The 11,251-nt window shown below is 52.1% G+C and overlaps 2 protein-coding genes across 2 annotated transcripts in view; both read right to left on the bottom strand.

The window, feature by feature from the left end:
* The window catches only part of XKR8 (XK related 8), a 28,296-nt gene extending 22,126 nt beyond the window's left edge, over positions 1–6,170 (bottom strand). Inside the window, exon 1 of the mRNA XM_019650070.1 lies at positions 5,762–6,170. Coding sequence (XP_019505615.1) covers positions 5,762–6,054 — 293 coding nt within the window. The 5' untranslated portion in view covers positions 6,055–6,170. The remainder of the gene's footprint in view (positions 1–5,761) is intronic.
* A 155-nt stretch (positions 6,171–6,325) lies between these two features.
* SMPDL3B (sphingomyelin phosphodiesterase acid like 3B) overlaps positions 6,326–11,251 on the bottom strand; it is a 37,789-nt gene continuing 32,863 nt past the window's right edge. The window contains exon 3 of the mRNA XM_019650119.1: positions 6,326–7,404. Within this exon, the coding sequence (XP_019505664.1) occupies positions 6,954–7,404 (451 nt within the window). The 3' untranslated portion in view covers positions 6,326–6,953. The remainder of the gene's footprint in view (positions 7,405–11,251) is intronic.

Here is an 11,251-nt window from a genome sequence, read left to right as displayed (position 1 = left end):
AGGAGTGACCAGATTTGACCCTAAGTAGTGACTTCTGGAAGACGAACAGTCCAAGCATGTCTGAATTGGGTTGTGTTGGGTTGAATTACATAGACTCCAGGCAGCTCTTTGCATAAATTGATTTATGTTGAGGAAAGGAGGTGGCAGAAAGGAGGTTGCCTACAGGATGGATGTGTGATGGTGACAGCAGCTCTGGCCTCTCCTGGGAGTGGCAGTGAGAATGGTGGATAAGAGCAATGCTCAAACCAGGATTTGCGTGTCCCCTCCCCCAAGCCCCCTTGCCACATGACCTTGACCAGTTTACATGACCAAGGATCACATTTCTCGTCAGTAAAACTGAGATAGTAATAGCACCTCTCTCTAGGAGTATTATGACAATGAATGAGCTAAGACATGTAGATAGCATTCTTAGAGGAGCACCTGACACTTAGCACTCGATACATAGATACATATAGTTATTGCTGCTGCTGTTAGTTTTTGTTTTTATTATCATTTCATATCTGGGTCCTAGGGACCCATGACTAAGACCTTTAGAGGAAGCAGCTATACCAAAATGGCTGGGGCACCCCCAGCTAGTGGGCTGCTCTCACAGCTCCCAGTTGGCAGCCTGAGAGCCTGATTCAGCCTCCAGGACCTTATGTTTGGCACAGCCTGCTTTAAAACGTTTTCAAGGGCTGTTAGGTAGGGCATGCAGACCCCATTCTCCCTGTCATATCCAGTAGGGCTGCTGCCACAATCACTCACAGTCTCTGCCTGCTTTCCCAGGTTCTGAAGGAAGGTCTTGGAAGTACCAAGAAACAGCACCCTGGCTGGAAGTCAGCATCTCCCAGAAGTCCCAGCAGCCAGGTTGGTTTGAGAGCAGTGGATGGCAGCTCCAGGGCCACAGCAGGACACAGGGTTGTGTGCGAGCCCACATGAGACTTACCCAGGGACAATGCCTGTGTGTGACTGTAGCGGCCTTGAGAAGGGGCTGTGACTATGGTGTTAGGGCAGAAGGCAGCAAAATGTCAGGCATTTCTATTAAGAGGTTCTGTGTGTATCCACAGGCTGACAAGCTCACAGTTTCCTTGTGGGGTTGTTGGAATGTACGAAATGACGGCTGTGAAGAGCCTGGCACAGAACCTGGCCCACAGCCATCGTTAATGGATGAAGGTTGTTCCTCTACATCTTGCTGCTGTAGTCCCATGGTGCCAGGCACCACCTGGGGTTCAGGGAATGCTGTGGGGGACCAATAGCAGGGCCTTACCTGGAAAGACTTCTCTGATGAGCTTGGTCAGGCGTTCCACAATTTCCAACACAGCTGCTTCTCCCAGCCTCTCGTTGGGCACATGAGGCGTGTCGTCACTGCAAAACACCACCGAGCCAGTTTGGTGTGGGCAGCTCAGGATGGCAAATGGGAAAAGGAAGGAGCAGGGCTCTGCTGCGGGAAAAGAGGCTGTGGAACTGGGCCTCAGACGTCCACTGAGAGGTCTGACCAGGCTGGAGTTGGGCGTCAACACGGGACAGAGTTCAAACTTGGGCTCTGCCACTGACCTGTTGTGGGTCCCTGTGCTGGTTAGTTAACCTCTCTGAGCCCCCAGTAGCTCATCTATAAAATAGGGATAATAATGGCATTTACTCATAGAGTATTTGTGAGACTTCAATAAGGGGGAAATTACATATATGTAAAATAGTAAGTGCTAGGTTGTAATTAATATGATTTAGAGAGGGAGGCTTTGGGGTTCCAGTGCCATCTGCAAGCCCCCAGAGAGCTTGGGGTGGAGAAGTGGCCTCTGAGTTGTGTTCCTTTCTCCAAGGTTTCTAAGAAGTCTGGAGCGGGCTTCGGAGTATAGAGTTCAGATCTACTCTATGGCAGATCCTGGGCCTATGCCAGGACCGTTTAGTCGTGTCCCCCACCCTTCTCCTTCCCTGTTTGACCTAAATTCTCCACCTGAGAATTGCGCAGCAAGGCGGGGGAGCAGGGGAGGAGAATGGGGGAAGGTGAAGTTTGGGGTAGGAGCCCCTGAAACCAAGGGTCCTTATGACTTTGATTAAATTTAGCTTTAAATCCTAGCTCTAGAAATCATATCTAGCTATGTATATGAAACCTAGGCCTTCCCCTGGATAATCAGCAACCCCGAGGCAGCAGAACACAGTGGCCCGGACCTGACTAATGGTCACAAGGTCCAGACCTCTGGCAGCTAAAGATAACACCGTGACCTAAGTTATGCTGCAGCTCCTGAGCCCTAAAGTGGAACAACCCCCTGGCTACTTTCCCATGAGACCAGACCGAGGGATACACTGGAACAGACCTCAGAACTGTCCTCAAGACCTGAAGAAATGATTTATTACCGTTACCTCACCTCCAACCAATCAGCTCCCGGCACGAGCTCGAGCCCCTAACCCACGGTGTCTTGTGATTTTGCCCTATATAATCTGTAGCCTACATGTCATCAGGAATTCAGGCTTTTGAGCATTAGCTTCCCATTCTCCTGGGTGGCACCGTTCAGAAAGAAATAGCCAGTTTTCTCCACTGCAAGTTCTCGGTGTGTAGTGTTTGGCTCTGCTAGCATGGGTGGGTGACCTCTTTCTGTTTGGTGACATCCCAACAGTCTAAAGCCTGAGGACTGCTGGGGCCCATGGGGCAAGGCAGCTGCTGCCCAGGTATTCCCAGGGGAAGTTAATTAGCTTAATAGTGCTGATAGTGCTACTAGCAGCTCACATGGGCCTAGGTTGTGCCAGGTACTTTCTGTGGGCTGTAACCGTATCCACTAACTTGTTCTGCATTATAACCCCACAGCTTAGGTTCTATTGTTAGTCCCATTTGACAGATAAGGAAACCAAGGCACAAAAGGGTGAGGAATTCTGCCTAAGTGTCTACAACTAGAGTGGTGGGGCCAGGGTTTGAACCTCAGCTTCAGAACCTCTGCTCACACCCATTACATCCTACTGTGTCTCTGACAACCTCATTCGGGCAGCAAGGGAAGCCTTTTTTAGCTCCGTCCTCACTGGGGACAAGCCAGAAATCCGAAGATATTGGAACAAAATCCCCCCCACCTTTTTTTTTTTTTCTAGTTTGATGGATCTAATTCTGATAGAAAACACATCCAATTTCTCTAGGTTATTCCCCCAAGGGATTGCAACTCTCCCTGGGAAGTCAAATTTCTTAGACTATGAAGAATTATAAAAGGTCCTACAGGTCATCTTGTTTCATGCCATACACCTCTGCAAAATCCCAGAGATTTTCCAGAAAAATCATGCTGCTTTGAAAGAATCATGAATTTCCCAAAGCGGTCACCTTTCCCAGAGGGATCATGTTTTTCAGAAGGTCACATCTTTCTCCAAGGGCCCCTCCTCAGAGAATTCAGAACCCTCTCAGAAGCAGGAGCCCAGGGTCATGACCTAAAGCTCACTGTCTTCTAAGACTGATCACTGAGCCCAGGGAAGCCGGAGCTGTCCGGGCCCCTCCTGAGACACTGTCACATGTCTTAAGTGTCCAGCCTTGCCCCTCCCTCTGCCAATCACAGGGTCCATCTGACGGTCAGTCCCGATCAATCCCACATCACACTGAGGGACAGCTGGGGGCACCATGGGCTTGATCCTGCCTTTTGAAATGTCCACTGAAGCTAGAAGAGGGAGCAAGAAGTCAGAGCGCCTGCCAACCTTCTTCACCAGGTCCCTGGTTCACCACTTCCTGAAGGAAATCCTCCCCAATCCTGCCAGATGGAGTAGGTGCTCTGTGAAGCGCCCACGTTCCCCTCTCTTGTCGCTGGGATATAATGGTCAGTGGGCTTGTGCTCATAAGACCGTGAGCTCCTTAAAGGCGATTTGGGGTCTCCATCTACCCTGGGCTGAGCACAGGATAGGCTGACCCACCCAGGGGGGGAGCAAAGGAGTCAGTGTGTGTTGGGGAGACCTCCAGTGATGAGGATGGTGAGTGCTGAAGAAAGCTGGAAGACTGACAGCAGCATCCTTGGATGAGAGGCAGGAATGGAGTCTCTGTGGCTGAGTGCAAATTGCCCCTCAAGTCTTCTTCACACAGAGCAGTGCTCTGACTGGTGAGAATCCCCTCCCTCCTCCAGGGCCAGGGCAGCCCAAGGGTGGCCAGCAGCTAATCAGGACACGTGGTCCCAATGCTGGACCACTTTCAGCCCTCCTACCATCTCCCATCGCTGCATTTGTATCTCTAGGGCTTGTGGTCCCTAAACCCCAGTGGGAGTGGCTGCAGTATTCATCCGCCCACTTAAAATCCACATGCCCAGACGTGCCATGACCTTGTCCCCAGCCTCAGTGAGAGCTGCATTCTGCTGAGGCAGGGAGATACGGAGGTCAAGGGCACCAACTTTGGAATCAGCCAGACCTAGGGTCCCCTGGACAAGCTACGTAGCTCCTTTGAACTTCAGGCTGGTCCTCTCTAAAACAGGGTTGGTGTGATGACGAAGGGAGGTAGTGTAGAAAGGTGCCAGGTGGCAGATGGCACACAGCAGGGGCCCAGTAAAGGGCAGCTATCATGACTGCTCTCACCCCGTCCAGAGGATGAAGTCTGGCTCTGGCTCGATCTCCTTCATGGCGTAGACGGAGGAGTTGATGAGGACCCATGGAGAATCACAGAGGTAGTCGCCCCAGGGGCCCGCATTGGACACCAGCTGGGAGCCGGCCGATGGGCACACTTGAAGTGGGTCTGCGGACACCTTGTAGTCAGGGTCAAGGTGCAGGTCAGAGATGTGCCAGAACTTCCCTGCAGGGGAAAGGAGACCCTCCTCAATGCGGGACCCTCCCTGAGCCCAGGTGGCAGAGGCCATCCAGGAGAACCCTGGGCTGAGGGAGGGGAGGTTGCACAGGTGAAAGGAAGTTTTCCCTGAACTCAGGGTCCAGAGAAAATGGGCCACAGGCTTTGCCCAGGGAGGCATTGCATGGAACAGAGAACGGGCTTAGCTCTGTCCCTGACCTGTGACCTTGGACAAGGCCCTTTCCATCTCCCCACCTCAGTGTCCCCAGTAGCAGCATNCAAATGTTCAGGGACAATACAGTTGAGAAAGAAAGGGTGAGTGGCACTGAGCAGTGAGGGAACAAGCACTGCTCTGGGGGTCAGGGCTGCTAAAACTCCCAGGATGACCTGGTAATTATGAAGCTAGCAGACATTTGCACACAACTCACAGGTCTCATTTCATTTAATCCTTACCAAACAGAGGTAGGCACTATGACCATCCTCACTGAAACAAGGAGTAAACTGAGACCTGGAGTGGTCCAGTTACTTGCCCAAGGCCCCGTCCACAGCTAAAAGCAACACACTGGTCTGTCTGCATGTCTTTGCCATTACAGTCCATCAGGAGCCAAGCACTATGCTTTCCTTCACTCCTCACAACAGGCCTGCCTCCCAGACCTACCTCTAGATTACTACCTCCTTTCAACAGAGGAGGAAACTGAGATTCAGAGAAAGGCAGGACTGAGGCCACAAGTGGTAAAGCCAGGAGGATCCCAGAGAGCTCTGACTCCAAATCATGTCCCTCCCTTTCTTCTCTGGGCCTCAGTTTCTTCACCTGTGCCAGGAAGGGTAGGGCTAGATGAGTTCTGAGGGTTTCAGCTGGAGTTTTCTTTAAGGGACTAAAGGACGGGAAACTCTCCTGTACGTGGAGGTGCCCCAGGGGGCTTAGTTTCCTATCCTGGGTCCCAGTCCTCTCCTCCCTACCCGTTTCCCGTGTCACCTGTACTAGCAGCCCAGCTGCAGGAGGTACCGCTGGGCTCCGCTCCTCCTCCCTCCTCCCGAGGGCGGGGCACTCACCTGTACAGGTACCCCAGCTGCAGGAGGTGCAGCAGCGCCAGACAGCGGCCTGGAGGCTGCGACACGTGCAGGCCAAGGGGGTCGGCGCGCAGCCAGACCCAGCTGAAGACCTGCAGTGCAACCGAGGCGAGGCCCAGCAACGTCAGCACCAGTGCGGCCCACACGTAGCGACCACTGAGCACATACTGGCTCACGGCCCACAGGTTGGCGCCAAGGTTGACCAGGAAGGCAGCGATTCCCCATACGTCCAGGATCAGGTCCCTAAGGAGCTTGGCACGGAGTGACAAGGGCATGACGCGCCAGCCCCTTTCCCTCCTTCACTCTGGGCTCGGACCCGCCCTCCCGGCAGAGGTAACAGCGGCAGGAAGGAGGCGAGCGCAGCCCTGGGAGCTTGCCCGGAGCCCGTGCAGGCTGGGAGGGACTTCCCTGTCCCGCCCAGGGCCCGCCGGCTGGGCGGGACTTCCCTGTCCCGCCCAGTCCTGGGAGGAGCGACGACCGCGGTCCGTTGCCTAGGTGGTCCCTCGGGCGGCCCGGGGCCCTGGCTCTGCAGCCTTCCCGGGGATCCTCCACCCAACCTCGCTGAGCCCTGAGGACCGTTAGGTCCGAAGACGGGCCGCCCGAGGTGTACTGCCCTTAGTTTAGCAGGCTTCTGATTCCCTTGTTTTGCACTTGAGGCTCTTGGACGCCCAAAATCGCGAAAATGGTCCAGAGATTAGCGCCCGGGCAAGAACTGCCGCCTAAAAAACCCCAGAAAGGTTCTTTCTGATCCCAGATTGCTGGACTTCGCGAATTAATTGTGCTTCGAGTTCGAGCAGTGTGCTGGAGAGACGGAGAGCGCCGGATTATCGAGGCGCATCTTCCTGGCTCATTTTACTCCGAATATCCGTATGGAGGGACGGGAGGACGTTCAATAACTGTGCAAGGGAGTTGCTTTAAACATGATTTACATATTGAAAGGAATACACAGAATAAGATGCACGTTGAGCTTTTTTTTTCCGATAAAAGGTGAAACTTGTAAGAAATGTGCTTCTGGTGGGGTCTTTCAGCTTCACTTCCTGATCTGGCTGTCCCATCCATTAACTCTGCGGACGCGGAGGGATATGGTGTAAAAGTCCAACTCTTAGTGGGCGACGCTGGCCCCAATTTATCAGGAGGAAGACGAACGCGGCTGGCGGGCAAAAGGCGCTCAACGTCACCTCGTGAGCAGCGCGCGCAGGCCGAGCAGCGCCGCCAACAGCAGCGCGAGCCGGGGCGCGGGAGCAGCTCCGGGAGCGCGCAGGCAGGCGCCGTATGCGTCGAAGTCCACCTCGCGCAGCGCGCACAAGTGCTCTGTGCGGCAGACCTCGCCGCAGGCCCGCGCGTCATAGCTGACCGAGTTGTAGACGTAGTAGCGCTGCAACGCTCCCTGGTCGCTGGCGATGCGGCCCAGCGCCGCGTGCATGGAGCGGGCACCTGCGTCCGGCACCCCGTAGGCCTCGGTCACCCGGTATTCGAGCTCCCAGCGCACCGATCCTTGCGCGTTCGCCTGGCTCAGGTTCATGAAGTAGGTCACCATGTCCTGGATAGGGGTCACGGGGAAGGCAGGCCATGAGCAGCTGTCCGTTTCCACCCCTATTCCTGCACCTTGCCGTTGTCCCCAGATTCTTTATAACCGTAATAATGACCGCTATTAGTTATTGAGTATTTACTACTTACCAGGTGTGCATGGCAGACATCCTCTGATTGAATCTGATGACGTAACTGCTTATTTACCCCTATTTCACAGGTGAGGAAACTTGAGTCCTAAAGAGGCTAATTCCTTTGGCCAGGGCCCTACAGGTGTTCAGTGGCAAAGGCAGGAGTGGAAACAGGTGGTTTATCCCATGGTTTGTGCATTCCCTATACCAGCGAGTTCTCAGGTACACAGGAGATGCTCAGTAAATATTTACAAAATGAATGGGTTAAAAGCAACTTAGAGGTAGGATGGAGTGCCTGGCTGAAAGAGATTATAGAATTATGGTTGATTGGAGTCTTGGGATATACTCAAGACCCCTAGGACTCAGGTGCATCTTCAGGACTAGAATCTGGAAGGGTTTATCTGTCCAACACTTTGCACTTAAATTTGTGGATCTGCTTCAGATCGCTAGAGGTGGGGTAAGAGGAGTTGCCATGTATGGATGCAGCTTCCTGCCTCCCATTTTAGAGATAAAGCGAAGGAGGCCCAATAAGGTGAAAAAAAAAAAACCAACCTCATGAGTTGTGCAGCTAGGATTCAAACCCAGGTCTGTCTGACTCCCTGAGAAGGATTAAGGTGAAGGCTGGGGCCAGGGTGGTGAGGGTGCCCGAAGTCTGGAGGTGGGTGGGGGTGTCGAAGGGAGGAGGGAGTTCCAGCCTGTGATTCCTCTTGCTAAGGCCCTCTGACTGCCCATGTGGACAACAGGCCATACTCTTAAAAATCCTCAGGGNGCAAAGGTGGGAGAGGGTCAGGGTTAAGCACTCAGGCTCTGGAGCTACATACTAGCTGTGTGACCTTGGGCAAGTTGCTTCACCTCTCTGAGCCCATAACTAGAGCCAGATCTTATCACTTGCCAGGGATGTACATACAAAAATCTGACCTAGGAAAAGGCTTAAACACCAAATGGGTTGTAAGATCTTGCTAATTAATACCAGCAAAAACCTGGGGAATAGGTGTGGAAATGGAGTTTAAGAAAGCTAGACCAGAAAAGAAGGGCCATAATTTCAGACTGGGCAGCATTTCTCGTGTGGGTGTACTGGTTAGTGATTCTAGATGCAGGGAGGCAGCTCAGGCAGCTGGGAGTGGTCCTGTTTGCTGAAGTGGTTGACTGAAATCTGATCTCAATTCCAAACCAAGGGAGGCTGAAATGTCAAAAATCTCTTGGTGTGTTACAGAGAAGGGACTCCAAAGAAACAGGCCACATGGAGTGGATTTATTATCTGTACCCAGCACTGAGCCTGGTAGAAGCAGTTTCAATGGTGTTTACTGAAGAGGGTTGAATAGGTTTGGCCTCTGCTCTAAATCCTGTGTTTCTGGCTAACACAGGGTGAGGCCTGGGATTTGCTCAGCCTCCGCCATTGCTGTCACTTCCTCCTCCATTTCCTGTGTCATCAGAGCCAACAGTCAATACCTACCCAACCTCAGGAAAATGGGCCTGGCCTCCTGGGAGTCCGGCTTCTGTTGCTTTCAGGGTTGGATGGCCAGGGCACCACCCAAGCCACAGGACATTCAGTGTGGCTCTGGGACAGGCCGGAAGGTTAAGTCAGGACCCTGATTTGCACTTCTTGACTTTTCTTCCCAGATGCTTCTGAGCTTTTTTGCCCAACTGTCCAGACCTAAACCTGGTCTCAGAAAAGAATCAGAAACTTGTTCACACTAAGGTGCAAACGACTGAGCAAATCCGTATCTCTCCCATGGTCATTACACAGTCCTCTTCACCATAGACCTGGAGGTTTGTTCATTCATCCCCATTCTGCAGATGAGAAAACTCAGCCTCAGAGGTCAACGTGCCTGATATCACATGGAAAATGGTGTGTGGGGGTGAGGGGGGTGTCCTGTGGTTCCATATCCTCTCTCAGGAAGATGTGATTGCTAAGGGGGGGGACACCAATGCCTTTTTATCTTAGATATGTTCTTTTGTAGACACTCTATGCTATGCCTGCATTTTTTATTTTTACCTAAACCGAGAGGCTTTGTTTATAATGGGAAGAATTTAAACTTTTCACACAAATTGTGATCACCAACATATTTATATTACACCTACAGGGCAAAATCTTAAACCAGAGGAAAGAAACCAACTGCCTCATTTCAACTAGTAAAAGTTGGGGGGGGACCTTTCCCTAGCCCTCCTCTCTGATGACCACGGCAGAGACCATTCCCTTGCCTCAAGCAGGCTCTTTCTCAACTAACCACACATACTGAGAACTCTTCCCTTTGATATCAGCCCTCAAAATATTCAATAAACATTTCTCCACTTCAGAAACTCCGTGTCTGCTAATGGAGGCTCAGTGTTAGCTGCCGGTCTGTCCCTTCTTGCAAGCTGCAGTCTCATCAGTGTGCAGAACCGAAACTCTTCCCAGCCTCCCTGGCACTTCCTCCAAGGGACCTCTGTGTGCACATGTGTGTGAGTGTTTGCAGGCCTGACTCCAGGAGAGGCCGGGATAGTAAAAAGAACGGCACAGAGAGCCAGAGGTCCAGGCAGGGGGCTCCACCTCCTTGGGCTCCAGTCTCCTTGTTGTGGAGGTGGTTCATAGAGACCTCATCTGGTGCTTGACCCAACTCGCCCCCCTCATTCTCCTCAGAGGGCCTCTTTCCTGGCCCCTCCACTGCCTTCCCCAGTCTTCCCCAGCTCATCACATGGCTGCTTTCCCCTCCTCATTCAAGCCTCAGCCCAAAGTTCACCTCCTCAGAGAAGCCTTCCCTGACTACCTTTGCTCAAGTTCCTCTTACCCCCACCCATCTGGTCACTAGCTATTGCCTCCCTCAGAGCACTCTCACATATGAAATTATAACAGTTGGCTTGCTTATCATCCATCTTTCCTGTCTACAATGTCAGTTCCTTGAGAACACAAAGCCTGTCTTGTTTACCTCTGTGTCCTCAGCACCTAGAACAGTGCCTAGGATGTGGAAGATGCCCAAATATACAGAGGGTGCCAAAAAAATGTATACACTGTTTCTTTCCCTTTTTTTAAAGATTTTATTGGGGAATTGGGGAAGGGGAACAGTGCTGGGGAATTGGGGAAGGGGACCAGCCAAGTTGTTGTTCTACAATCTTCATTGTGGAGGGCGCCAGTCGCCATCTGGCTGCCCATGGGCAGCTCGGGGCCTCTAATTTCAAGGTGCTGTGTTCAATCTTAGTTGCGGGTGGGCGTAGCCACCATCCCATGTGGGAGTCGAACCAGTAGCCTTTTTGTTAAGACCGCACTGTCCCCTGAGCCATCCGGGTGGCAGCTCAGCTCAAGGTGCCGAATTCAGTCTTAGTTGCGGGTGGGCGCAGCCCACCATCTAACAGTCAATCTTGTTGTTACACCAGCTGAGCCATCCTGCCACGTGTTGGCAGCTCAGCAACAGCTCAGCTCGGGCGCAGTGTCACTGACCCATATGGAACTTGAACCAGCGGCCCTGTTGCTCAGAGCTCATGCTCTTAAGCCAACTCTTAACCAACTGAGCCACTCGGCCGGCCCCTATACACATTTTAAGAAAGGAAAACTGTATTAAATTGTAATACTCAATATATACCAATAACAGAAGATGAATAGAAGTCACATTGACTTCCGCAATTATAAGAGGTGCTCAAAGTGGTTACCATCAGTGTCCAGACACTTCTGATTAAGGTGAACTACTGCTTGAGCAATGCTGACCAAAGTGTCCACTTATATATATATATTTTTGGTGCCCCTGGTATATTCAATGAATGAGCAATGATGTGGTGAGGATGATTAGCACTCAGAGAACGTTAGCTTGGTGCCCTTTACCTACTTATCCCATTTCACCCT

Source organism: Hipposideros armiger, unplaced genomic scaffold (genome assembly GCF_001890085.2).
Source record: "Hipposideros armiger isolate ML-2016 unplaced genomic scaffold, ASM189008v1 scaffold_138, whole genome shotgun sequence".
Taxonomy (NCBI): Eukaryota; Metazoa; Chordata; class Mammalia; order Chiroptera; family Hipposideridae; genus Hipposideros; species Hipposideros armiger.
This window is presented reverse-complemented; position numbering and strand designations above follow the sequence as displayed.